We start from the raw sequence: 26,491 nt of genomic DNA, 5'->3' as shown, positions 1-26,491 counted from the left end.
GCTGGGCCCAGTGCCTAACCCCCAATGTCTCTGCCTCCAATTAGATGCAAGGGCGCGAATAGAGGGGAGGCCCACGGCACGGGTCTGATCTCTAACTGAAATACCGTCTCTGTTTCCTACAGGATAAGCCAACATTCCCCATCTTGGCGTTCAGATGACTGCTGAATTCTGTGCTCCAGCTTACCTCCTCAAAACTAGCTCGGTGACTGATTTTTTTTTTTCAATCATCCCTGCTCCTAAAATGTATTCCCTTCACTTTCTTCCTCTTACCTGGAAGATTTTTCTTCCAGTTCTTCTCCATCCCACACGATACTCCAATCGCTACAAATATTGTACTTCCCTGTGTTCATCTTCACCAGCTAGTTGATGAGGTATTTGTGAGGATGAGTCTTATTTTTTTTATTTTCTCCTTGATACTGTTCCCAGTGTCTGGTGGAACTTGGAATGTATTACATAACCAACATTAGGTGCTTTTTTTCTTGTTTGCTTTTTTTTTTTCTTAACGGTAGATTTTGTAAAACCTCTGAATCATCCTTCTCAGTAGAAATTTCAATTTTACAGGACTATCCACTTCTCAACAAACATTATTACTCTGTACAGTGACCATAATTTAGTACCCTTAAAAGTGTCTTGATTGGCACAATCTTGCAAAAGCTCTATTCTATTTCAGTAAACAGGGAGCTCTGCTGCTCAGACCCGCCTCCACCTCCATGCCCTTCAGGTTGAGAACACTCTTCCCCCATGCTGCTTGAGAGTGTTGATTGTTGACATCTCAGGGCTGACGATCATCCAGCTGAAGAGAGCTGCCAGGTAAAGGCCAAGGCTCCATTCTCAGAGGGGTTCCTACATCCAATAACTGGTCAGTATTCGAGTCTAAAGGTCGGGCCCCGTTTGCTCGGTGACCACCCCTGCTGTAGATTGTCCAGTGGAGTCTGTGAAGGCATCACAGCCCAAGGGCTCCTTCTGCCCAGTATTGACCTGACTCCCCGCAGACATCACCGGAAGAGAACTCCCCTATACAGATTCCTCAAGAGATCTATCTCCGAGTCTATTTATTAGGGAACTCGTCTGTGATGCTTACCTACCATTTCTCTTTAAATCATCAGATTATTCATTTGCCCACTCATTCAGTTATCAATATGTCTGATAGTTATTATGTGCCTGGCACTTCCTGGATGAAGGACACTGGCCCTGCCCTCGCAGAACTTGAAGCCTGTTATCATACAAGACATCTCCGATTTCTCTTAGGTCCAGCAGTTCCCAGGATTTCACAGTCTCTCAGACGACTTTGCCTTTACTGATGCCTGACTTATTGCTTGGAGTCCCTTCTCTCCCCTTCTCCGGGTTAAACTCTATCCGTTCTTAATAATAATGTAACCTGGGTGACTTGGTCGGTTGACCATCTCCCTCATCCCAGGATCCTGGGATCTGGTCCCACATCTGGTCCCACATCTTCTCCCTCTCCCTCTGCCCACGGCTCCCCCTCCTTGTGCATGCCCATGTTCTCTCACTCTCTCTCTGTCAAGTACATAAGTAAAATCTTTTTTTAAAAAAATAATATAACTCAAATGCAACACGTCTCCGAAAGCTATCCCTGACCCCACTCTCGGTGGAGTGAGTGAGAGGTGGGAATGTAGTGCTCTTGCATTCAGCTGAATTTCTATCTGCATGTGTGTCTGTCCCCTCCTCTTCTCTTTCACCAAAAAACTGCATATTTCTTAAATGTAGATTTTATCTTAGTATATGTACGTCACATCAGGCAAGCTGTATGTGTTCAGTTGCTGAATGAATGAGTGAATAGCAAATAGAAAATGAATCCGGAAAAAAAGTGTTGTTGTTTTTTTTCCTATTATCCATAAGACCTAATTACTTAAACATAATGATTAATTGGTGGTTCCAATCTAATTTTATATGCTGGGAAGTTAGGTGAAATGGATAAAATATATTCCTCTCATATTTTCATGCAGCTTTTCTCAGCAGCCATTTTTTTTTCAGGTATATTCAGTTGTACTTCTGCAAAACTTAAATGCTACATATTGTATCATATTATTAACCTGGTGTTTCATGTTTCTCTGATATATTTCCTTTTCCTATTCTCCAAGCTCACATGCATCTGATATGTATCTTTAAAATGGAAACTACACAGGATTCTTAAGTAATACAGGTTCTAAAAGGGTTATCTTTATGTGGTACTCCAACCTAGCAGTACTCTTCTTTTAAAAGACTTGGATATATCTGAAGTTATGACAGAGTAGTTTATCTCCATATTTTTATCTCCATATTTTTGAAGAGATTTCTCTTTTTTTCTTTATTCCCACACATGGATTTCTGTATGATATGCTTGGCAAAATTTAGCTGTTGGCAAAGAATAATGTGTTAATTATTATCTTTTTCTCTCCCTCTTTTTCTTTTTTTTTTTATTTTCTGCCCCCCCCCTTTTTTAGGTACGTCTGTCACTAATGTAACAGCTACAGATGCTGACGACCCAGTTTATGGAAACAGTGCAAAGTTGGTTTATAGTATCTTGGAAGGGCAGCCTTATTTTTCCATTGAGCCTGAGACAGGTTTGTGGCCTAAATTTTGAATTCTATTACCATGTTATTGCTTCAGGGAAACACTTTTCTTGGGATTTGGATTATGAAATGTTATGGTTAAGTACTTCGCTGCCTGTATCAATAATATTTGAATGTGTTATTTCTGTGCAGTATGTACTACACGGCAAGTCCAACAATCATTTTGATACTGATTAAAACAAATTGCAGACCCTTTGTAGAATATCACCTATTTAACAGATGGCCTGGCACCATTTCTCATCCTGGGGTGGTGGGGGGAATGTGCTTATACATCAGGCACACTCAACTATCAGAATGAAGAATAAAGTCAGGTGCTTATTGGTTGTGTGATGTTTGGCAGGAAACACTTATAAATCTTTTTTAATGGAGTGGGAATGGAATCTACTTACTAATGTCATGATGAAGATCAAGTCAAGTAATAAACATCAGCTATATATAGTGCGTGGCATGTGGTAATTACCCAGTAGGTAGATATTATTATTTGTGCTATTAGATTCCTTATTTATAAATCAGGATATTGATATCTGCCCATTAGAGTTCTTCATGAAGATAGTAGCAGTAGCAGTAGTAGTATTAAACCCAGACAGTATCCTGAGCCTGGTGGTACAGACTTTAGAAATCATTAAGGTATTTTAAAAAACAAAACTTTTTTTTAACTGATTAGAAAAATAACTCCATAAATTATAGTTTTTGCAAATGAAGATATATCTCCCTATTGTTTGATTTTGACAATACATTAAGAGAATAAGTCCACTGTATCAGACTTTTTATAATCCTATGGGATTTTTTTTTGTAGCACATATAAAAAAATACTACAAATAACATTATCCTTTGTGTGAATATTTTGTGTCTTAATTGTGTCAAAATTTTCAAATTGAAAGATTCAGTATACAGCTATATATACATGTAATTTCTTCAATTCATGAGTTTTCAGTATTATTCAGATAAATTTCCATGTCTTACCATTAAGTCAATTATTAATTAAATTAAAAATTTAAAGCCTCTCTTTGCTTTTTTTTTTAATTCAAAGAGTAAAATTCTCATGCATTTAAAAGTGAGAAAAAGTGCATTTATATATAAATAGGTCATGGCTTAAAATTGAATTTAGATTTAGGAACAGGAAAGAACTCTTCAAAAACACATTAATTAGGGGCATAATTACATATTCGTCTTCAGTGAAGAAGGAAATCTGTCATAAACTTCATCTCATTTGGGCTCCTTGATGACCCTAGAGGAAGTGGCAGAGAAGGTAGTCAGCTGAAAGGGAGGGAGGGAGAAAAGGAGGGAGGGAGAGAAAAAGAGAGGGAAAGAGAAAGAGAAGAAGAAGGAAAGAAGAAAAAGAAAAGAAAAGAAAAGAAAGAAGAAAGAAAGAAAGAAAAAGAGAAAGAAAGAAAGAAAGAAAGAAAGAAAGAAAGAAAGAAAGAACAGAAAGAATGCCTGGAGATGTTCTGATGTTCTTTTGGCCAACGTCACAGTGACAGAGTTGGAAACAGAACTGAGACTCATACCCAGGTCCTTAATTTCAAAGCCATCTTTGTACTTCACTTTCCCTAGGTAATAACTATGGCATAGGGGCTCCTGTAAAACAGAAATTGTTGACTGCTTAAGTGGACTTAAATCATTCTCTCCTTTGCTCCTTGCCTATTTGTTCACTTGGATCTTTTTGTTCACCAGGCCCACTGTAATCCAGCAAAAATTCATTCATCATTCACTGTGTGCCAGGCATTGAATTAAATATAAGGGGAAAAATTCACAAAGGCTAATGTCAGCCTGCAAGTATCTCACAAGCCATTTTGGAAGACAGAGTTTTGCTTTCAACATAAGCACAAGGAAGCATGGTGATACCATTTAAATTATTTATATATCGAGAATATATTGCCATGAGGTATAGATAATAAAAAACCCCCACTAAGCCAGAGGATTTGGCTACTTTTAAGTCTCATTGACATCTATTGCCATTTGCTTAATCAAATGTCAGCAACATTTAATATTTGCATTTTTGCCCAGCATAATAAGTGTCTGTCTCAACATACATTTATTTTAGCTTTATCATTTCTGATTTGAAAGTTACAAAATTACCTGGTTTATATTTTAGAAGGTTTATTCTGATACTGCTGTAGGAAATGTAGTGGGGAGAAATGATACTCGAAGAATATATGTAGTAATTGTTTAATAAATATTGGGTGAGTGAAGTTGAGATTTTTAATTAAAGCAGACACAATGCTGAAGGAAATAGAGGAAAATTTAGTAATCAGTAGTCACCCTAAATTCTTTTGTTGCAATATAAATATGTAAAAGTGAAATATAAATATTTGTGTGTGAATGCCTACACAGTTACACTTGAGTGTGTTCAGATGAAAGCAGAGTATAAGTCGTTCCTATAGAATCTAAATTTGACTCTGTGAGGCCTCTCTTTTTAATTTTTTTTTTTTGAGACTGGTATGAATGTGTGTGTGTGTGTTTCTAAGTGTTCTGCATAAGTGTTATGCAGAAACAGATTAAGAGCACTTTCTAAAATTTTTACATTAAGAAAGTACAGGAGAAAAAAAAAGTGCAAAGACCATTGAGCATTTGGGTTTTTTATTTTGTAAGCAAATGGAAAGTAAATATATTTTCTGGTGGCCAAAAGATGTGTATCAGTTACTGTGTCCTCTGGAAGGCATTGAGACAGGGTTAGGAGAACAGGTGGCTTAGCATTTAGGGACTATAAAGGATAAAAGAGGCACTGTCTTAGTTCTGGCTGCTATAACAAAATACCGTAAACTGGGTGGCTTACAAGAAACAGCAATTCGTTTCTACCAGTTCTTGAGGCTGGAAGTCTGAGATCAGGGTGCCTGTGTTGTAGAATTCCAGTGACGGCCTGACTCCAGGGTGCAGAGGGCTGACTTCTTGGGTCGCGTGGAAAGAGACTGAGCTAGCTCACTGGCTTCTTTGAATGTGAGCACTAATACTGTTTTTAAGAGATTTACTCTCATGATCACATTGCCTGTTAAAGCCACTTCCCCCAACTGCCATCACGTTGGGGATTGTATTTCAACATATGAATTTTGGGAAGGACATAACCCGTCCATAAGAGGCATGAAGCACCATACTGTGATGCAGATCTGATACCCATGCAAGTTTAGAGGAGAGGAAGCAGGATAAGGCAATGCAGTGACATCTTGGCCAAACTTATGGGGATCCCTAGAGCAAAGATTTCTCTTAAAAGATGTCCCATACGTTACGTGCATAGCCAGGGTTTAATGCCGTCATGCCATGCTCAGCCATTGGGTCCAATGTGCCTGGGGAGAGTGGTCCTCTACTTGAACAGTAAAACTAATCCTAAAGATGATTCAGCTGGGAGATGTTAACTAACTGCGCACCTAGGCAAATTATTTGAAACCCCAAGCACAGTGGGTCTCTGTGGCTGTCACAACATGTGGCAAACACAAAAGAGTAAATACATTTTTGCCCTATCAAGTCAGCAAATGTGATGTTTGAGACACTAACATGTAGGATTAGTAGGTGTTGGTAAATTACTTTGTCAAAATCTGGTAGTTAAGAGTATTAATAAGTACATTTATTGAAAGAATTTGAAGGCTATATATCAGAACCACTAAGAATGTCCACTAATTTTGACCTAGGAACTTAAATTCTAGCAAAATAAAGCAAATTTCAGGAGCGAGCACAGAGTCCTTACAAAGACCTGTCTACCTCTAAGAGGGTGCCTGCAAGTGCTCCTCTTTGTGGTTGGTATGTCCGTGTGTTGAGCAAGTGACATAAAATAACTCAGTCAGAAAATGTTGGCTTAAATACCAATACGCATTTCTAGTGAGGTGGGATCATTCCTCAGTTCCTTGTTTTGGTTGTTATTATTATCATTAAAAGAACCAGGATAGTGAAACTTATATTTTGGTAATAATTTTGAAAGATTGTTTCTCTTTAAGTTCTCAAATTTTTTTATGACTTGAATTTTTTAGAGCAGTATTTGGTTTAGAATATAAGAGGGGACTACAGAGATTTCTCATAGATGTCTTGCCCCACAAATGCAGAGCCTCCCCCATTACCAGTGGCCTTCACCAGCGTGGTACACAATTTACCAAGAATGAACCTACATTGGCATATAGGAATCACTCCAAATCCACAGTTTGCCTTAGAGTTCACTCTTGATGTCATTGTACATTATACAGGTTTAGACATGTGTAAGGATATATGTCATTATAATATCATACGTGGGTATTTTTACTGCTCTAAAACTCCTCTGGGCTCTTTCGGTTCATTTCTCCCATACCCCAACAACCCCTGGTAACTACTGATCTTTTTATTGCATCCACAGTTTTGCTTCATAACATCATTTAGTTGGCATCATAGAATATGTAGTTTTCTTTTTTTTTTAATTTTTATTTATTTATGATAGTCACAGAGAGAGAGAGAGAGAGAGAGAGAGGCAGAGACACAGGCAGAGGGAGAAGCAGGCTCCATGCACCGGGAGCCCGACGTGGGATTCGATCCCGGGTCTCCAGGATCGCGCCCTGGGCCAAAGGCAGGCGCCAAACCGCTGCGCCACCCAGGGATCCCTGTAGTTTTCTTTGATTCCTTTCTTTCACTTAATGATATATATTTAAGGGTCCACCATGTCTTTTCATGACTTGATCACTTACTTCTTTTAAGGGTTAAACCATATCCCTTGTCTGGATATATCACAGTTTATTCATCCATTCACCTACTCTAGGACATCGTAGTCACTTCCAAGTTTTGGAAATTATGAATAAAGTTGCTATAAACATCCATGTGCAGGTTTTTGTGAGGACAGAAGTTTTTATAAACACCAAGGAGTGCAATTGTGGGATTGTATGGTGAGGGTATATTTAGTTTTATAAGAAACTGCCACTCTCTCTCTCAAAGTGTCTGGAGCATTTTGCATTGCAGTCAACAGTGAATGGAAGTTCCTCACCTGAATTTGTCCAGATTTTGGCCATCCTAATAAGTGTGTGGTTGTACCTCATTGTTTTAATTTGCATTTCCCTGATGGCATATGATGTAATGAATCTTGTTATAAGCTTATTTGTCGTCTCTATGTCTTCTTTGGCGAGGTGTCTGTTCAGGTCTTTGACACTTTTTTTTTAAATTAGTTCCTTTGTTTTCTTATTGTTTAGTTTTTAGAGCTCCTCAGTATTTTAGATAACAGTCCTTTACCAGATATGTCTTTTGCAAACATTTTCTCCAATTATGTGGTTTATCTTTTCATTCACTGAAATGTAGTACCTTTTACCCAGCAGGATTTTAAGGTTTAATCAAGTCTCACTTATCAGTCTGTTCATGGATTGTGCCTCTGCCATTAATCTAAAAAGTCATTGCCAAATGCAAGGTCATGCAGATTTTCTCCTATGTCCTAGGAGTTCTATAGTTCCTTGTTTTACATTTAGGTCTGTGATCCATTTTGAGTTAATATTTGTGAAGGATGTAATTTCCATGTTTAGATTCCATTTTGTTCTGTTTTGTTTTTGCATATGGATATTTAGCATCCTTTGTTGAAGACATTACCTATGCTCTACCGCCTTGCCTTTCTTTGCTCCTTTGTCAAAAATCAGTTGATCTGATTTATGTGATTCCATTATGGGCTCTCTATTCAGTTTCACTGGTCTTTTTGTCTCTCTTATTTTTTTTTTCACCAATATCATGCTGTCATGATTACTGTAGCTCTGTGGTAAGTCTTGAAGTCAGGAAGCATAAATCTTTCTAATTTGTTCTCCTTCAGTATTGTGTTGGCTATTCTGGATCTTTTATGTCTCTATAAAACTTTGGGATCAGTTTGTTGATATCCATAAAATAATTTGCCAGTGTTTTGATTGGGATTGCATTGAGTCTATGGATCAATCTGGGGAGAACTGACGTCCAGATGTTATTGAGTCTTCCTATCCATGAACATGGAATATCCCTCCATTTACTTATTCTTTTATTTCTTCTTTCTTTTTTTTTAAGATTTTATTTATTTATTCATGAGAGACACAGAGAGAGGCAGAGACATAGGCAGAGGGAGAAGCAGGCTCCCTGTGGGAATCCCAATGTAGGACTCAATCCCAGGACCCTGAGATCACAACTTGAACCAAAGGAAGATGCTCAGCCACTGAGCCACCCAGTCATCCTTGTTATTCTTTTATTTCATTCATCAGAAGTTTGCAATTTTTCTCATGTAGATCTTGTACATATTTGTTAGATTTATATTTAAGTATTTCATTTTTGGGGTTACTAATTTAAAGGGAAAGCATTTTTCATTTCAAATATATCATTGTTATTTAGGAAAGCATTGACTTTGTATCCTACAATCTTGCTTCATTTGCTTATAATTTCTAGAAGGTGTTGTTGTTGTTATTATTTCTGTCAATTCGTTTGGACTTTCCACATAGATGATCATGCCATCTGTGAACAAAGAGTTTTATGTCATATCGAACCTTTTATTTCCTTTCCTTGTTGTATTAGTAAGGACTTCCAATATTATTTTGAAAAGAAATGGTGAGTAGAAACAAGGACAGTGAAGATCATGTTTTGGATCTGATCTCAGTAAGGAAGCTCACATTTATCACCTTTATATATAATATCAGTTGTTGGGTTTTAGTAGATTCTTTATGGAATTGAAGAAGTTCTCTTCTAATTCTATTTTTTTTAAGATTTATTTATTTATTTTAGAGAGAGAGAGAGAGAGAGAGCAAGCGGAGGGAAAGGGCAAAGGGAGAGGGAGAGAGTGTACCAAGTAGACTCCATGCTAAGTGCAGGACCCAATGGGGGGCTAGATCTCATGATCCCGAGATCACCTGAGAAGAGACCAAGAGCCCAACACTAACTAACTGAGCCATCCAGTACTCTTCTTCTATTTCTATTTATTATGAGTTTTAAATCATGAATGGGTGGTTAGATTTTGTTAAATGCTGTTTCTTCATCTGCTGATATGACCATCTGACTTCTCTTTTTTAATCTGTCAGGGTGATGAATTTCATTAATCGGTTTTTGGATATGCTTGGCATATCTGGGATAAATCTCACTTGATCATGACACCTAACTCTTCTCATAGTCTTTTTTTTTTTTTTTTTGGATTCAATCGCTAATATTGTTTAGAAGATTTTGCATCTGTGTCTCTAGTTACTGTTTCTTGGAATGTCATCTGATTTTTGTTTTAGAGTTATGGTGGCCTCATAAAATGATCTAGGCAGCATTTCCTTGGCCTTTGTCCTCTACAAGAGATTGTAGAGAATTGGTATAATTTCTTTATTAAGTGTTTAGTAGAATTTATCAGCGAACCCATCTGGGGCTGTCCTCAGTTCCATTTTATATCAGCATTTTGGCCTTAACAGTAAGAGCCAGACTTGTAGCTATAATGATCAATATTGTGACAGTAAACATTCTCTCAGCAGGCTATGGGACTTGAACATATTTATGATATTTATAAAGAAGATTGCTCATTGGCAACTGTCATCAAGTTCTTGATACTAGAATATTTTTAATAAAAAGAAACCAGAGCATAGGAGACAAAAAAAAATCCCATATGTGTCTTATTTTATCCTCACAAGAATGCTAAGAACAGCTCTGGACTTTGGAACAGATAAGTTCTTCCATCCTCTTACTTGTTACATTTCAACTTAATAGAATTATTTTCTGTTGCCATAACACATCAATCTCTACCTCAGGGAGAGTTCCTTCTCTTGTTTCAAATATAAACTTAAGATTACAGAGAGATTTGCCATTTGTTCTGCTTATTATCTCCTTTGAGCTTATCATAGTCAGCAATTATCTTGCATATTGACTTGTTTATATTTTTATGTTCTAATGCTAGAATGGATAGTCCATGGAATGGAGCTTGTCAGGTTTGTTCCCTTTACAATCCTATGCATCGCAGAATTTTGGGCACCTAGCAGTCCTTCAATAAGTCTTTTAAATGTGAAGACAAGAAGGAAAAGAAAAGCAAAGGAAGGGGGAAGGGAGGAATGGATTAGTAGAGGGAAAGCAAAAACTTGCCATAACTCCTAGAGATGTTTGATGAACCAGGTAGGGAATACAGCTTAATTTCCACTCTGTATTTCTTCTGTTTGTTCCTGTGGTGAGAATAACCCTGCTGTAACCTTAGATGGAGTTTTGTGGTGGTTGTTGGTGAGATTCACTTAGAGCTAAAATTCATGCCATTTCCAAGTCTCATGCTATGTCTTAAGTGTCTAGCCAACACAATGCTATTCTTGTACTTGCAAAAATGAGCCTTGAGACTGTGACAAACTCTTGCTCAGATTTAGTTCTAGATCATATGTTGAGATAGAAAAGCTAATGGGCCACTGCACAAGGAAGGAATGGTTATTAACATATCTTCTTGTTCCAGAGGTCAGTGTGATGATAATAATAATAACAACAGCAGCAAAAGGAAAATATTTTTGTGTTTCTACACTTTTCTAGGTTTGACAAAACACTAAACCAAACTGTAGAGGGAAGAATTTCTGTCCCCACTCTGCAAATGACAGAACTCTGTTCCAGAGAGAGTGTAAGGCAAAATGCTTTCTCCATCTATAAATAAAACTCCTTGTCAAGTTATAACACCAAAAATATAAACAAAAAACCACCCCTCATTTATTGAATACTTATTATGTTCTTGGCATTGACTGGGTTTGGGTGCATTATCAAATTTCTTTTAATTTACTGCACACAATATTTTGAGTTAGTTTCTCACGCCGTCTCAGTTTTACTTATGAGAGAACAGAGGGTCAGAATTGATATATTTCTTACACGAAGTGCCTGAAGCAAGATTCAAAGTGAATCTGTCTAATATCAAGTTTCAATTTTTCAACCGTCTCCTATACCCCAAATTGACTTCCCAGTAGTGTAGCTGATCCCTGGCTCTCATTGGTTTAGAAAGGGACTTTTAAAACTTTGAAGCAGGTCCACGTATACTTTATACCTAGACATAGGAGGTGGTTTGGTGTGAGAGAAGATGTAAGCCTTAGTAATGGTAAAATGAATTTTCATTTTTTTATGTATAGCTTTAAAAGACTAAAAAGGAGGCTTATTTGTATTCTATAAATACATTTTTGGTTGTTATTTTCCCCTTCATGCCACCCCAATACCATATGTTTGCTTGTGTCATCTTGGGCACAGACAGGGAGAGATGTGGCATTTATTTTAAAAGCACTAATTTGAGGACAGCCGTGAGGAAACAGTTGCCTTCCATCCCAAGTGATTGAAGATGGAAAGTCTAAATGAAACACAAGGCAAGTGAATAATAAATGCTTAATTATCTACAGAAACCAGGATAAAGTTGCAGGACAGTCTAAACTTTGCTCCAAGCAAGAAAGAGTATGAAAAATGACCTGCTTGAAAACAAACTAACTTAATTCATTGACCTTTTTTTTGAAACTCAGAACATCGTTCTTCACTGGATGCAAATAGCATTTGTCTCAGTAGACCCTGTAAATTGATCTAAGGAAAAAATACTCTTTGGGAAAAAAAATCCATGTAATGAATTGTTCTCTTTTAGAAAAATCACAGTAATACATGGGAGGTCTTCATGGAATGCCTTCATGGAATTGAGTCATTTTTATGTATTCTGAGTCAAAGTGATAAATTGCATAACACACAGGATCTTGTTTTTTTTTTTTTTAACAGTATTGCATGGATTACCATTTTCACTGCCAAGGGGTCTGGCTAAAGAATATTATTAGTGAAGATCTTTGAGAAGAAATATTCAGATAAATTCAGGCAGACCAACAATGCTATGATATGCATCGATAAGTGAGAATGTCTTTGTAATTCACATCAATCAATGGAATATTACTCAGGCATCAAAAATGAAATCTTACCATATGAAATGACCTGGATGGAACTAGAGGGTATTATGCTAAATGAAATAAGTCAGTCAGAGGAAGAAAATTGCCATAGGATTTTGTTCATCTGTGGAATTTAAGAAACAAAACCAGATAACAGGGGAAGGGAAGGATAAATAAAGTAAGATGAAATCAGAGAGAGAGACAAACCATAAGAGACTCTAAACTGTAGAAAACAAACAAGGTTTCTGGAGGGGAGTAGGGTGAGGGGATGGGGTAACTGGGTGATGTAATGAGCACTGGGCATTATATACAACTGATGAATCTACTGACCTCTACCTCTGAAACTAATAATATACTATATATTAATTAATTGAAATTGAATTAAATTTAAAAAGTTGCTAAACTTATAAAAAATGTATTTAGTCAGTGTCAACACTGACAAGTCATGTTCTTGGCATCAGGGGCACACTGTTGTATATGATAGATCCTAAAAGGAGATACATATGGGTGGGCAACTTACATGATGTGGTGACATAGAACACATGCCAGAATTTTTGTTAAGGGATGGAGTGAAATGCCAGCAAAGCAAACACGTAGAAAGAGAAGAACAAGGGAGCCTTTTAAAAGGTCATGGCACCAAAGGCCATGTTTAAATGGGCACTTTAATGAGTGATCGGTGTGAGGTGGGGAAACAGTTAAATAAAGCCTTACAGCAAGAGACAATCAAAAGGATAGTGGTCACAGGAAAAAAAAAAGACATTGGGGTCATATTGAGAAATAGTTTCCATTTACTCAGTGATATCAGAAGTTTTGTTTTTGTTTTCCCTTTAAGAGGTTATTTTGTATAAAATAAATTTAGACTAGAATTTAAAAATGGAAGCACCCATTAATATTCTGTGTGAATTTGGTTGGGTACTATCACCTCTTGGGACGAGGTATCCAGTCCTAAAAAACACTGATATAAATGCTTTTTCCAGCCATTCATAATATTGGGGGGATGCAGGAAGCATATATTCCGTACTGTGCTTTTGATCTTTGCAAAAGAATATCTTTAATAATTATTATTTTTTATTTTTATGGAATCAGGCAAAGTATGATTTCTTTTTTGATAGGACATTTCCACTTAGAATAACCCAAAGTGTTTGTTTGCATTAATGGCAGGTAGATAGAAAAGTAGGTCAGCAATATTGAATACAAGTCACATTTCTATTAAAACTGCTGGATTTCTGAAAGTGATAATAAAATACATGTTAATTAACTGAATTTAAATTTTAAAAAAGTATACATAAAATTTTAAAAGCCCTGCTGGATTTGGAGTTGAACGTTTGACTTCAAGTTCGGAGTGCTACGGAGAGGAGGAATGCTGATGTGACCAATTACCTAGGCAAGTTACATCATAGGGGATAAAGACCTCTTCTTAAGTGCTGGCCAAGGGCTGAGGCAGCTCCACCCATCACACAACTGACTTGCTTTTAAATTCCAGAGCACCCTAGATTAGGCTTCCCCGTGACGTGGGTGGCCAGTAGTGGGGAAGGAGCAGTGGGCAAGGATGGCTTCTTACGTAACACGTGGAGTCTCTTCTAAGTCTCCTGGAAGGATGCAGGCTCTCCCTGGAGAAGTCAGGCCTGAAGCCAGAAGACAGGAGGATTTGGACAGGAGCCACAGAGTGATTCTCTCACCTGGGGGGATATCTGCCTTCAGTTTATGCTTTCTTTGACAGTGAAGTGCATAGATTTCTATAATTTTGGAGGAAAGAATACACGCAGAGAGACATCTCTTTTCAAACATAGTGCACACACACATGCACACACACACACACACACACATTCGGAGCAACTAAAGAGGGGAGGAAACATATCAGTGTGTGAGTCTGCTTGTTTTAGGCCAAAAGAGAGGATGGAGAAAAACAGTTAGTTGCCTTTCTTATATTTCTTACATTTCAGGTAGAAGAGCCACTAGTGGATACATAGAGATTCTAGGCAACAGCAGACTTTGTTCTGGTGTCTTTATTGTCTTATTTAATTCCTATATCATGTAATGTGGCTATTCTAAGATAAATTATTAAAGATGAGGATTATGGGGATTTTTGAGGTTTGATGATATGGCAAAATCAGACAGGTAAAGTGGTACATAAAGCTCACAATAAATATTTGTGGAACAAATGAATGGATGAATAAATTAAAGTGTGTAATTCCACCTGTACCTAACTTTATTTTTTTTATTTTTTTAAAAGATTTTATTTATTTATTCATGAGAAACAGAGAGAGAGAGAGAGAGAGGCAGAGACACAGGGAGAGGAGAAGCAGGCCCCATGCAGGGAGCCCAACGTGGGACTCAATCTGGGTCTCCAGGATCACGCCCTGACTGAAGCAACGCTAAACCACTGAGCCACCCGGGCTGCCCCTGTACTTAACTTTAAATCTCACAGTGTTGAGATTCCTGAGTGGCTCAGGGTTTGAGCATCTACCTTCGGCTCAGGTTGTGATCCCAGAGTCCCAGGATCGAGTCCCACATCGGGCTCCCCACAGGGAGCCTGCTTCTCCCTCTGCCTGTGTCTCTGCCTTTCTCTGCGTATCTCTCATGAATAAAAAAATAAAATCTTAAAAAAAATAAACCTCACTGTGTTGATAATGACAAAATTTAATTTTAAATATCTAATAGATCATTATTCTAATCTACTCAATATGCATAGATAGTATTCCCAACAAAATCATATCCCTCCCCAGTTTCACTGCTGATTAAATCCTAATATCCCAGTGAGCATGACAGCTGGCTGCTTGCATATACTAACCTAACAATCATTTATTTTTCCTGCTTGGAATCTCCTGTGGGAGATAAAGCAGGTTGAGTAAGTGTTGTGGTCAGATTAATTGTTTTATGATTACTAAAAATAATCCCTCTACCTCAATGGCATAGAACAATTAAATATATTTGGATAAATTAAAAGTAGTGCTATGTCATGTTATTTACACTTTTGGACAGTTTTTAAGTTCAGAGAGAGCTGTTCAGTGCTGACTGTAACTGAGGTTGAAGGGATGCATTTTTAGAGAAAGCAAGGTCTTTGAATGTGCGTAGTGAACAGAAAGACTATGAACCACACAGACTCCACAACATGTAACATCTGCTGTCACACTGGGTGCTTTGGGATGGGTTTAAGTGGAAGCGGAGGCAAATGCTTATTCCCAGTGGCATCCATTCAACTTCAGCAGATCCACTAGGATCAAGGATTTTCCCCAGCTTACTATGTACCATGTCCCTAAAGAATTAAATTGTAATCTTTATCTCTATGGTGATATCCTTTCTGTCCTTTGAAATAGAGCTTTGGGTTTTATTTGGACTAGTTCATAATAACTTGGTGAAGAAAGACAAAACTGCATTTGCATGGATCTTATGGGAGAGGATGGTTTATCTAAGAATATCAGAGATTAATTAATATCCAAGAAGAGTACTTTTGACAGCCCTTATATCAGAAGTGTGTATATATATATACTATAATATATATAGTATATATACACATATACAATCTGGTGTTTTTATGGAAGGATAGCAGTAAGTAAGTCAGTATGGCATTGCTGATAACAGACCAGGAACAAAAGGTGTTCCCATGGGTCCTCCCTAAGCATATACCACAACACCAGTGTACCTTTTTTAGATAATTTGTGTCTCCCCTTCCAGAAACAGTGATCTTTAACTCATTATAGTGGCACATAACTCTGGACATTATAGCCTGTTCAGAATATCAAACAGAAGGTAAGTACCATTTATTGATCATCTAGTATATGCCATTTCTCATAGCTGTCTTAGTAACCAACCATGTGAAGTGGGTGATAGGATCCTTACTTTACGTAAAGGAAATGAGAGCTCTAGGCAAATTAATTTCTGGAAGATACCCAGATTGTAAAAGTCAGAGCTGATTTCCTGACCTCATCTGCCTGATCTCAGCTCTGCTACATTAAGCTATCTATCTCCTAATAGAGTTAAGGTTGGTAGGTGGGGTGAGGACTGATGAAAAGTCTTTGTGTTCAGGAAAAAAAAAAAGAAAGAAAGAAAAATAAGAGAGAGAGACTATAAACAGTTTAATGCCCTCTTTTAAATTATCATTTATTTTAAATTCAGTAAATAAATATTTATTGATCACCTCCACTCTCGGGGACAAAATGATGTATGAGGTAGACATGCCCCTGATTTCATGGAGCTTATGGAACAACTAGAGAGATGTCAACATAAATAATTATGTTATAAATACATCAATTGGATATTTTCTTATTTATTGTCCAAAGTGTCATGAAAAAAAACATGTAAGGGAATGAGATGGTTGATTTATTATTGTTGCTGTAGTAATTTGAAAGATTGGGCTGAATTTCATGAAAGGAAAGTAGAAAAAATAATATTCTTGAATCATGAGAATAATTGGTTCAGATGAATATTACTATGGGTGGTTCTGAACTATTGGATAAGGGAGTCTTAAATAGAGTTGCTTGCAAAAAATAGTCTCAAGAGAAACAGTCTTTAAAATCGGGGGGACTTTCCACTTGGGGCAAAGCCCTGATTCAGAAGGAGCTTTGATTATAAGTGGTGGCCTTTATTCCCTTGCAGTCAGAAACATTTGTGGCTATAAGTAGGAAATAAATGGATATTTCTACTTCAGGTTTAGTCGATATTTATAGAGCAAATGGATTTTTCAAATTCGTATGTCTCTAATTTAACTGTGCTTAGGTCAAGTGAAAAAGACACAAGTTTTGAGTTCTCATAGACAGCGGCTAAGGAGCATGTGGCTACACAAATAAAGTGAAGATAAAACTTTTTTAATGGTTTAGGAGTTATACTAGAGTCACTTCATAATTTGTGATTATGCGTAATTTCCCATTCAAAATCTTATATGTGATTCTTTTACTATGAGCCAGGCTGTTTTATATGACCACAAGGAGCAGCAATATGGAATCCAGTAAATTAGTGATTTTAGTGTTCATAAGGTTAACAGGGTTGAACTGCTTGGTAAATATAAGCATAGCCATAATTAGATTATTTATTTATTTATTTATTTATTTATTTATTTATTTATTTATTTAACGTCTGGAAGGTTTCTTTAAAAGTAGCTTCCATGAGCAGTAAAATTTTATTGTGTGTGACAGAGTACTATTGGCACTTTCTTTTCCATCCCATTAACTTTAATAATGTTGCTGTGGTATTATCTATTTTAACAGCTTACCTTTGCACTCTGACACCTGTGGATCTCTTAAAGACAGGAATTGAGATTGCCTAATTGCGCTATTTAATAACAAATACATTCAAGGGCTATAAATGGAAATAATAATAATGACTATATTTACATGATGAAACAAAAATGCAAATTAGATTCCCTTGCTCTCATTCTCAGCAGAGTATAAATCAGCAACCCCAGACACAAATAGTAATAATAGAAAACACTATGTACTAGACCTTGGATAATAGAGGTAGGATGTTTAGCAGTGAAAGAGTTGGGATCAGACCTCACTGGCCCTCAGTTCCTCAGTTTCACAAAGATGGGCTCAAACAAACAAGTAGCCCCATAATGTTCTAAAAGGAACTTACGGGAACTTGCAAGTTCTTCAAGGAACTCTCTCTATAACTTTAGTCAGATCATTTGTGTTTAGATAACTCCACATCAAAGTAGCAATCTTAGTAACCACCTTCTAATAACTTCACAAAGTCCTATCTTTAAGATGTTTTTCCCTTTTGAGGTAACAAGGATTTGTTAATAATCGGGTATCAAGAAGATATTTAGAAGTGTGGTACTGGTTGTGTGCTTTTTCTCACTGTGTGTACCTATCTATAGTTAGTCTGTGATAGACAGAAGGAAGCAACCTCACTCACCACCGTGTTCTATTTTCTGTCCACGAGGTACACCAAACTGCAGTAATAAAACATTAGAATTGTCACAACGGAATCTATTCTGAGATGACATCACTTTCTATCACATTTAAAAATAGATAATGGGGGAAAACACATTTAAAAACAGCATTTGTCTTATTTACATTTCATATGAACTCTAAAGTAACGTGCCTCCTACACTCTGGAAGATAGTTATTGAAGGCTGTCATCTAAAGTAACTGAAAAATATGCTGAAAGAAAGCCAAGAGACAAACAAAGGCTGTGTTACATATAAACATTTATTTATAACAAAGCTAAGCCTCTGAAAGGTCACTGTGTTTCTGAGAAAAAGAGATTCGAGATGGTGACAGTCTGGTTTAGAGTTTCAGGGGAGACAGCATGGTGTATGAAGTCCTGCGTGTGAACTTTGGAGTCAGAGTTAGGTTCGACTCCCATCTCCAGCATTTACTACTTTATAATCATCACAAAGATATTTCATATCCTTGAGACCCTATTCTTTATGTCTCAAGGAGGATGGATGAGTGTAGCTACGTTTAGAGCTCTTACAAGATTCAGATGGAGACAACATCTGTAGCGTGCACAGAATGCAATTTCCATTGAACTCGTTGAGTTCTCTTACCTGACATAGCTAGATTTTTTCTTAAAGTGCATTAACCCAAATACCGCTCCCTAGAATCTTGCATTTATCAATATCATGTCACACCAACTAAAGGTTTTTGGTAATGTAGGCCATTGATTTGAGAATGAATTTGGGTGGTAAAGTGAGGTCTGTTTGTGCTTAATACACGCACACACACACACAGTCCCTCCGTATTATCTTGGTGGAGGAGCCCTAGAATGCAGGGCCAGGAGGCCCAGGTGTATGTTCAAATCCCTGAGAAACTGATGGAGAAATGGCATCTTCTGAGCCAGTTTCCACTCCACTTATGTGACATCCTGGTTTCTGCATGTTTTTTCCATCGCTCGTGGTTGCTGCATTGACAAAGGACTGTCTTCCTTCGTGCTGACTGTCAACACCTGTCTCTGAGTCAATTTGTCTCACTCTTCTCTGCAACCATTACAATAAATGTCAGGGTGCTGAATTTTTACGTGAGCAAATATTTATGTAAGAGGGAGCATAAGCACAACAGTAATTTGATCCTAAGGTATTCAGAATGTTTCACAGGCATAAATTAATTACACCGTGCAGCTCCCTGTTAAGTAGAACTGTACTGCTCTGGCTTTTGAGCATTCTGTGTGCAGAATTTTCCACCACAGAAAGGATGAAATGGAGAAAATCAGCTCTAACTAGGCCCCCGTACATCTTCAGAAAAGGTCTTCAGATAGTCATTTACTTGTATGTATTTACTTTTAAATAGGATTCCTCACAAGTTCACATGGGGAAAAAAATCATTCATGCATTGACTTATTGAAAAATATTCAAGTGTATTGAGAGACTACTACTTGTCAGGTACTGTTGTAGGGCTGGGTGGACATCAGTGAACAAGACAAGTCCATTTGTTTATCGCCGGCTCCCACTGGCAGGCATGTGGGCAGAGACTCTGATAGCCAGATAAGGAAGAAGGGGCATGCCAGCCAAGCGTGGTGATTATTTTGTAAAGCTGGACAGGGAAGCCTCGCTGATAATGTGACGTTTGAATGGAGATATCACAAAAACGCTTCTATAAGAGGGGGTCACAGAGAGGAAGTGACTTCCCCATGGTCATGCTACATATCACGTGTACCTGGGACATGATATTGTGCTGGAAATGACTTCCATCTGGTCTTATGGTATTTATCAAAGTGTTCAGGGGATTAAATAAGGAATTCATTGTATATATTTTGGAATGAAAAAAGATTAGAGCAGGAATACTTTTACACAAAAGAAGATTCTTAAAGCCTCAGTAAAAAATGACAGAGGGACTGGCTAGTTAGATGTTAAAATAAGAACAAAAAACACATTGAAAAAAATTTGGTGCAATGAGTGTTATGATAGAGGAATTCATAAAAGGATAGCAGGGTTTAGAATGGGAGAGGATGAATTTGCATTTTATAGGCATTTGCTTACGCCGGCCTCATCTTTTGGATTTTGAACTATTCCAGTGCAGAGAACTGTACCTCTCCTTTATCTTTGTGTCTCCAAATCTTAGGACAGTTCCTATTTCCTTAGAGGTTCTCTCTCGCTCGCTCGCTCGCTCTCTCTGTTTTTTTAAAAGATTTTATTTATTTATTCATGAGAAACCGAGAGAAAGAGGCAGAGACACAGGCAGAGGGAGAAGCAGGCTCCGTGCCGAGAGCCCCATGTGGGACTCGATCCCGGGTCCCTGGGATCACACCCTGAGCTGAAGGCAGGTGCTTAACCACTGAGCAACCCGGGCGTCCCAGAGGTGCTCTCTCAATGGCCATTGATTTGAATGACATTATCCAAGGTTTTGCAAAGATGAGGAATTAAGGGCCTGGGAGCTTGGTGGCATGGCTTCTTTACTCTTGCCCTGCTGTGGGCATGTGAAGAAATTAGAGTTAAATTTGGATTTTTTTTTTCAGAGTTATTTTATTTTTTTTTTTTTATAAATTAATTTTTATTGGTGTTCAATTTACCAACATACAGAATAACACCCAGTGCTCATCCCGTCAAGTGTCCCCCTCCGTGCCCGTCACCCATTCACCCCCACCCCCCGCCCTCCTCCCCTTCCACCACCCCTAGTTCATTTCCCAGAGTTAGAAGTCTTTATGTTCTGTGTCCCTTTCTGATATCTCCCACACATTTCTTCTCCCTTCCCTTATATTCCCCTTCACTATTATTCATATTCCCCAAATGAGTGAGAACATACACTGTTTGTCCTTCTCCGATTGACTTACTTCACTCAGCATAATACCCTCCAGTTCCATCCACGTTGAAGCAAATGGTGGGTATTTGTTGTTTCTAATGGCTGAGTAATATTCCATTGTATACATAAACCACATCTTCTTTATCCATTCGAATATCTTTCGATGGGCACCGAGGCTCCTTCCACAGTTTGGCTATTGTGGACATGGCTGCTAGAAACATCGGGGTGCAGGTGCCCCGGCGTTTCATTGCATCTGAATCTTCGGGGTAAATCCCTAACAGTGCAATTGCTGGGTCGTAGGGCAGGTCTATTTTTAATTCTTTGAGGAACCTCCACACAGTTTTCCAGAGTGGCTGCACCAGTTCACATTCCCACCAACAGTGTAAGAGGGTTCCCTTTTCTCCGCATCCTCTCCAACATTTGTTGTTTCCTGCCTTGTTAATTTTCCCCATTCTCACTGGGGTGAGGTGGTATCTCATTGTGGTTTTGATTTGTATTTCCCTGATGGCAAGTGATGCAGAGCATGTTCTCATGTGCATGTTGGCCATGTCTATGTCTTCCTCTGTGAGATTTCTCTTCATGTCTTTTGCCCATTTCATGATTGGATTGTTTGTTTCTTTGGTGTTGAGTTTAATAAGTTCTTTATAGATTTTGGAAACTAGCCCTTTATCTGATATGTTATTTGCAAATATCTTCTCCCATTCTGTAGGTTGTCTTTGAGTTTTGTTGACTGTATCCTTTGCTGTGCAAAAGCTTCTTATCTTGATGAAGTCCCAATAGTTCATTTTTGCTTTTGTTTCTTTTGCCTTCGTGGATGTATCTTGCAAGAAGTTACTGTGGCCAAGTTCAAAAAGGGTGTTGCCTGTGTTCTCCTCTAGGATTTTGATGGAGTCTTGTCTCACATTTAAATCTTTCATCCATTTTGAGTTTATCTTTGTGTATGGTGCAAGAGAGTGGTCCAGTTTCATTCTTCTGCATGTGGATGGCCAATTTTCCCAGCACCATTTATTGAAGAGACTGTCTTTCTTCCAGTGGATCGTCTTTCCTCCTTTGTCGAATATTAGTTGACCATAAAGTTCAGGGTTCATTTCTGGATTCTCTATTCTGTTCCATTGGTCTATGTGTCAGAGTTAGCGTAAGTATGGAAGACCATACAGGAAGAAGGAGAGGTTGACTTTATTTATCATCTTCCTGATTTTCTCACATGAGGCTTTTGCCTCATTATATCATTTGCATAAGTTAATCTAGTGAAGCTTGTGAAATATTATTCAAAATCACCTAAAACATAAATGTCAGATTTGAAGACAAATTTATTCCTGTGTCCTAGTCCAAAAAGGTTTTTTGAATCATGTGGTTTCTCTTAAATACGTTGCACTGATGCACACTCAGAGGTTACTTCTAGAGGTGGTATTTTATTCAGTATAACACTGCATAAAATGGCACCATGCAAGTAGCGATGGCAAATTTCTCAGAATCGGTGGCTTGCGTTCTTTGTATTTTTGGAAGATTAAAAACATAAACGTATAAATGTGTTTCTTACTTAACTGACCATAAGCAACTGATTGAGAGCTTGAAAGAAGCCACCTTTCACCTACTGTGGGTACATCTTCTGTAGAGACTCTCAGCGCGGGCCCTTTCACCAAGCCTTCTGCTTGGCACATAGGAGGTCGTCACTGGGTGCCAATGGAATCGAACTGTGGGAAATGGAGATGTTGAGAAGGTGGAACTTCACCATTCGTTTATGCATGTGTCCCCATGCTATGTATCTTCACTTAGATTTGTTGGAGCAAAGTCATTAAAGGGAATACATACAGCCACAAGGAGGAAGAAACGGAGAACAAGAAGTGATTGATAACCAGGAAGGGAAGGAGAGGGAGTGTCATGTAACTGTTAAGAATCTAGAGCAGGAAAAAGAAAACGTACTTATTTGTTAGCTTTTCTTTTTTTTTATTTTAATATAGAGAATAAAAATCGTGAGCCACTTAATGTATTTGGAGAAACAGTTCTGATGTATTGTGACAACTGTCATGAAGGGAACAATAGATCCATAAAAACCTGCTCTTATTAACCCTCCGTGTGGTAACTCTGCTAACTAGAGCATCTACCTCACTTGCCGCTCTGACTGGTTTTGCCTCTGGCTTGCCTCCTGGGGAGGTCAGACAGCCTCCTGTTAATGCAAGTCTAATTATGTCTGTCCTGGAGGGACGCAGAGATCCGTTCCCCTGCGCTTGCCTTTCTATGATAGGTGATAATCATACTTGGATTTCAATACTCAACAAATGTTCTGGGTAATCATAGTTAAAATACGGCCTATGTATATGAGGACCACTGGTAATAGCTCCTGCGGGTGACATCTGTCGGTTTCGGTTTCTTTCCGATAAGACAAATTTTATTGTCCCAGCTTTACAAATTAAAAGACTGGGGCCCCGAAAGCCATGGAGTTGTGAGCCTGGTTGCCCTGCCTTGCGCAGCTCTGCACATTGCAATACGTCCCCCAGCCTTTATACTTGGAATGCAAGAATTATGAAGTCAGCCTGCTTATCTGTCTTCTCCGCGGTATCCATAGTACCTGAAACAGTATTTGATATATATTAGGTCCTGGAGAAACACTTGTGCAATGACAGATTTATTCCCTGTCTGTTATTTTGTCCTATGACTTCTTCTCCCTTTTCTGTGCAGAATAGAGCCCAGGGCATTTTGTGCCACCTGCCTTCTTAGGTCCATGAATGGGAGCCGAAAGGTGTTGACTGCATGAGTACGAATCATTTTGGGTGGGGAAAATTTTTTTTGGGGGGTGGGGAAAATTTTAAAATAAAAATAACAAAGCCCCTTATAATAAACAAGGGTGAAAAGGTATTATGCCCATGGAAGGGAGCTGATGGTGCTTCTTGCACAGACGCTGATCTGATTAAGAGAGAATCACACAGCACCGTTGTTCGAGAAGACGCTGGAGGGGAGGAGGAGGAGAATTCTATTTTGAGAGAGAATGTGAAGGCAGAGAGAGAAGTCACTCCGCTGGGAAGAAAGAGCTCGCATCCCCAAAGAAGGATGTGGGAGGATTTCAAAAGCAGACCTTGCAGAATGCAACAAAGAGGTCAAAGAGAATCTCGGATTGAAAGGCACAGAAGGAATGGTGGGAAGATTATCCAGGGTTAGTTGTGAGATCTGTGCCCCTCCAATGATTTTAAACAAATCCAGTTGTCAGAATTTTCAGTGATTCTCAGATGTGACTCCTCTAGGTACTTGAACACTTTTCACTCTGTACATCTCAGTGTTTCAAAGGAGCCTTTGGCTGACAAGGGAAATGTAGCAGACGCGCGGCAGTGGTAGGAAGCCCTAGAATATTTCTCTGAAGCCCAATCTGGTTCCTGATTCTTACTTTAAAGGGAACCGAGGCAAGTTCTCAGCACATTTTTTGCCCATTGTGGCAGCCACCATAATTAAAGGAAGACCCACCCTTTGTAATCAAAGGTGAAGTTGCTGTGCTCCTCGGCCCTGTGTTAGAGCCATGGAAGCAAATTGTTGGCCCATGTTCCTGAAGTCTTGGGTTCTGATTTTATGCGTAGGAACCTCAGTCCTACCTAGAAATCGTCCATTTGTTGTGAACATGCAGTGACCTCGTGGGGCAAAGGCATGGTTTATGAATGAGAAATTTGTCTAAGAATGTGCGTTTGAGGATTTAGTTAATTGGGAATATTCACGACAGGCCAGTCTTACTGTCTGTAATTGTATAGATCCTTCAAATCAGGGTTAACGGGTCACTGGAAATCCCGAGGGGGATCACGGAGTTGGTTTAGCATCTCTGAGTTAGCGATCATGAAAAGAGGAACGGCCCTAAGTATCACCTGAAGCCAACAGGCAGGCTTGCCAAGCAGATGACTCTGAAGTTAGCAATCAGTGGTCTAGAACCTCCAAAGTGCGGGGGGGGGGGACAGGTTGGCACACCGGGGAGTGGTGAGAGCAGCATGAGGTCTATCACCGTCTCAACCATGTTGAAACTCACAGAATATAAATAATTTAACCAAGACCGCAAAAGTTCGCGTTTCTTCATGTTTTAGTGGCGACTGTACCAGTCACCTAACAGGATGGTCACGGAGCGTTAGGATGAAGTGATGATGGTGATGTGATCGCTGTGCCGGCGAGTGCGCCTGCTTTGCCAGGCACTGCACTAGGCCCGTGTCTGTGCCTCACCTGTGTACCTGTGGAGGGTCCAGCGCAGAGAAGGCTCACTGGGATATGAAGCATTGCCATTTTTAGTATGAGCAATCCTCATAATCATCCAGCCACAGTGTGGTATTACTGGTAGTTCTAGTAGGGGTAGCGGTAGTGATCAGTTAATTACTGTTTTATTATTGGCCGAATATTTGCCATCAACAGTAATCATCTTAAGGAAATAAAACACCACCAACAGAAAACCATGGGGTAAGCATTTATTTACATATAATAGATGTAACGGAGGAGATATTACATTCATATGTGATGATGTAATACATCATCACATTTGAGCTCTCTGGATGTTAAGGAGCTCAAAGATGTTAAGAAGTCGCTCCGGTTACTTGCCGTGCTTGGAAGTGAAGTGGCCAGAAATCAAACCCATGGTCTGAGATCAAATCCTGAGCTCTAACAATGCCCCGTCCTGCGGGTCTCCATTGCCAGGCCTTGTTCCATGCGACAGCTGGATCTGACTGAGGTCTGAGGTCACAAGTTCCAATGGGGCATGAGCCGAATCAGGACCTTGAGGATCATATCAACTCAATTAAATTTTGTTTTGAGTGTCTGTTTCGCTCTGTGAACAGTGTTAGATGTTATTACGTATAATGTCTGTTAGGCGTTACTATTTCTAGTGCACTTACTCATGAGAGACCCAGAGAGGAGGAGACACAGGCGGAGGGAGAAGCAGGCTCCCTGCAGGGAGCCCAATGGGGACTCCTCCGAGGACCCTGGGGTCACACTCTGAGCCAGAGGCAGACGCTGAACCGCTGAGCCCCCCGGGAGCCCCCCAGGTGTTACTCTTTCTGTTTTACAGATGAAGAGATAGAGGTTCTGGGTTGAAGAGTTGCATCCCTTTATTTAGACTCAGGTCTCAGTCCTCGCTCCATTTCCTAGGAGGCAACTGTAAAGCCTGTGCTTCATTCGCCCCACAACCCTGTCCTGTCATTCTCATCTGCTTAAGTTCTCAATTGCTAGGAGAAAGCATCCATTTTTTGTTTGTTTGTTTTTTTTTTTTTAGCGACTTTTACTTTGCCTTTTAAAACCACCCATACTTATTATGCGTATAATTAGTTATTGGAATTATGGCTTAAGGAAAGAATAGTGCCATCATGCTCTTCACAGAAATAATTCCACTTGATTGAGGAATCCCTGGAAGTGTTTTCGTTTAGGGGGAAAGAAATTTCACCTTAATTCTGAATAGGAATAATTGCAAGCATTTCAGTGTAACTCAGAATTGGCAATTCGAGTA

General features: G+C 38.8%; 1 protein-coding gene across 1 annotated transcript in view; it reads left to right on the top strand.

The window, feature by feature from the left end:
• The window catches only part of CDH8 (cadherin 8), a 359,125-nt gene that overhangs the window by 156,645 nt on the left and 175,989 nt on the right, over positions 1 to 26,491 (top strand). The window contains exon 4 of the mRNA XM_055306104.1: positions 2,445 to 2,564. Within this exon, the coding sequence (XP_055162079.1) occupies positions 2,445 to 2,564 (120 nt within the window). The remainder of the gene's footprint in view (positions 1 to 2,444; positions 2,565 to 26,491) is intronic.

This window comes from Nyctereutes procyonoides, unplaced genomic scaffold, assembly GCF_905146905.1.
Source record: "Nyctereutes procyonoides isolate TBG_1078 unplaced genomic scaffold, NYPRO_anot_genome, whole genome shotgun sequence".
NCBI lineage: Eukaryota > Metazoa > Chordata > Mammalia > Carnivora > Canidae > Nyctereutes > Nyctereutes procyonoides.
This window is presented reverse-complemented; position numbering and strand designations above follow the sequence as displayed.